Source organism: Etheostoma spectabile, chromosome 14, assembly GCF_008692095.1.
Source record: "Etheostoma spectabile isolate EspeVRDwgs_2016 chromosome 14, UIUC_Espe_1.0, whole genome shotgun sequence".
Lineage (NCBI taxonomy): Eukaryota > Metazoa > Chordata > Actinopteri > Perciformes > Percidae > Etheostoma > Etheostoma spectabile.
This window is the reverse complement of record NC_045746.1, coordinates 2,670,605-2,673,112: the sequence shown is the minus strand read 5'-3', so window position 1 is coordinate 2,673,112 and position 2,508 is coordinate 2,670,605. Positions and strand designations below refer to the sequence as shown.

At 36.8% G+C, this 2,508-nt stretch overlaps 2 protein-coding genes across 2 annotated transcripts in view; both read left to right on the top strand.

Annotated features, from left to right (window-relative positions):
* Nucleotides 1–2,508, top strand: part of si:ch211-13c6.2 (uncharacterized) — a 22,071-nt gene that overhangs the window by 7,499 nt on the left and 12,064 nt on the right. The gene's annotated exons all lie outside the window — the stretch shown is intronic.
* The window catches only part of LOC116702054 (regulation of nuclear pre-mRNA domain-containing protein 1A), a 10,971-nt gene that overhangs the window by 7,543 nt on the left and 920 nt on the right, over nucleotides 1–2,508 (top strand). Inside the window, exons 6-7 of the mRNA XM_032536131.1 lie at nucleotides 450–625; nucleotides 2,319–2,508. The exon at nucleotides 2,319–2,508 is cut by the window's right edge and continues 920 nt beyond it. Coding sequence (XP_032392022.1) covers nucleotides 450–625; nucleotides 2,319–2,417 — 275 coding nt within the window. The 3' untranslated portion in view covers nucleotides 2,418–2,508. The remainder of the gene's footprint in view (nucleotides 1–449; nucleotides 626–2,318) is intronic.

Genomic DNA, 2,508 nt, shown 5'->3' with positions numbered 1-2,508 from the left:
TACATACATACATACATGCATACATTAGAGTGGACGCCTGAGTACCTAAAGTGGATGGTTTTTATAGATATTCGAGAATGTTTCAAAGAGCCTTAAAAATTGTTGTAATCTTTGTATAGAAAACCGAATCTTCTTGAGGCAACACGTTTAAGTCATTTAACCACTTTACACACTATACATTAAAAGGCTACGAAGCATAGCACCCTTGCCTTCATTCACAACAAATAAACATTACAAACTGAAGTGCCCTTGAGCAGTACACTGAAACTACAAAGATAAAAAAAAGCCTCTGTAGGAAACCATGTTTGATTTGTCCGTGATTATACAGTAGCTGTTACAGTACATTATATTAGTATTGATGGATAACTGAATGACCTCCAGTTGTACAGTCAAGGCTGGTTATGTTTAAACATTGGGCTCTGCTCTTTGTGCTCTCTTCTATGCTTCAGATAAGGAATCAGGAGAGCGACTTTCCCGGCTTGTGGAGGAGGCCTGCATGTTGCTAGCAGACTACAGTGGCCGCTTGGCGGCAGAGATTGATGACAGGAGGCAGCTCACACGCACACTTACCGTCTTCCTGCAAAGCCAGAAGGATGGGCTCAACCAGAACGAGCAGAAACTAGAAGTGCGTAAATCATTTTTTTTTTCTTTCAATTACTGTATGTCTTGTCTACCTCACCTTTGTCACCATTATTGATTCTTGGTGTTCAGCTGTCTTCTGTAGCTGTGTGCTCAGACTTCTTCTGAATTAACATTTCTTTTCATGTATTTCAGCATGTTGCATACTTCTGCAGAGTGCTGAATCAGACTGTAAATTGAAATTTGATTATCAGGCTTGCTGCTGGCGTTACAAACAGGAAAGAGTCCTGATTAGATACACTTGAAAACCCAAATTTGATTTTCCCTTCTCCCTGGGAAAGGCTTGTTCTTTTAGATTTTGTCATTTAACTCAGTTTATTCTTAACTCAATGTATGCTTCCCACAAGGTAAGTACCAACCAAAATACTATACAACAATAAAAACGCAACAACGGATTTTCTTGTTCTGTGCTGACAATAACTGTGCAGCCTTTATCCACAGGATATCAGGAGGATAAAGAATTTCATATTTGTATCTTCACTCAGTCAAGTCATATGTAATAAAAAAACATGAAAATAAAAAACAACTGATTTTGTGAGTGCTTTTATTTTACTGTTGCCACTCCTGGTGGTACATGCATTCTACACACTTTCAAATTCAAAGACGGTCTATAATAACAGTATTTTGACACAGTAAATGCAAGCTAGATCTATTCATGGTTAAATTGAGCTCAATTTAATACAAGTTGCAAATGTGCTGAAATAGAGGATATCTTATACCGTTATTACATGTCAAACCAAAACTAAGAAGAGACAAAAGGTTTTTGGCATCTTGATATAGAGCAGGATTATTCTGTTGTCAGTTGTAGCAATTTGATATTAGCAAAGGTTCTTCTTGCACCACACGCCTACGTACATCAGCTGTTTGGCAAACATTTGCAATAAGCTCATGCATGCAGCAGAGCTGAAACATTTAAGTGACACTAAACGTTACTGTTTCTTTGATTTTAAAAATGGTTCATATACATGATTGCTTGTTCCTTTGCTGACTGACCTTCAGTTGTGTCAAAGCAATTATTTCTGTGTAATTAGCTTTAGTCTAAAGAGCAACAAGGACATAATATAACTACTCTGCAGTTTTATTGGTTGTCTTTACTACAGAGTTACCTTAATATAATATATATATTTTAATCTTTCATGTTATCCTGGATGGAAGTTAAAGTTAGTCATGAAGTGGTGGCAAAAGTAGCTATACATTGTTTTTCCTACAAATCTCATACATATAGTTGTTTGAAAGAGTTAATTCGGTTGCAAGCTTAATAGGCAAAAATTTGTATTTAACATGCTCACACAACCTTTTTCATATATGTGGTGGTGCTTTCAAATTAGACTTACTTGTAAGGGAAAACAGAACATGTTTAATGGAAGTATTTTGCCAGAAATCCAAACTTGTGTTATTTAACTTCAGTGGGGCATTTAACCAACACCCCATTCTGTAATACATAATGTAATACAAAGTTATCATATTCATGACATAATGTTACTTCCACTTTTATGCAGTCTTGAGATCCTTGATTCAGCCTTATTACTCAATAGCTTACTGTGCCTTACCTGTCTACTTGCCACAAATTGTGTTCCCAAAATTGCTGTTGAGACTTTGAAAATTACACACGGTCACTTATTAAAAGTATAAGATAGTTGAGCTCTGATGGAATTTCTCTGCTGTGTTTTTATTTTCAGGAATACAAACGCAAACTGGCGAGGGTGACCCAGGTCCGGAAGGAGCTGCGTTCGCGTCTAAACAATCTTCCAGGAGGACTCTACAACTCTTCAAACTGACTCAAGTTTCACCTCCTGACTCTCCTGCCACTAAAACATCTCAACGTGTCTCTTAGATATTTTATCAGTCACATTGCCATACCCTTTTCTT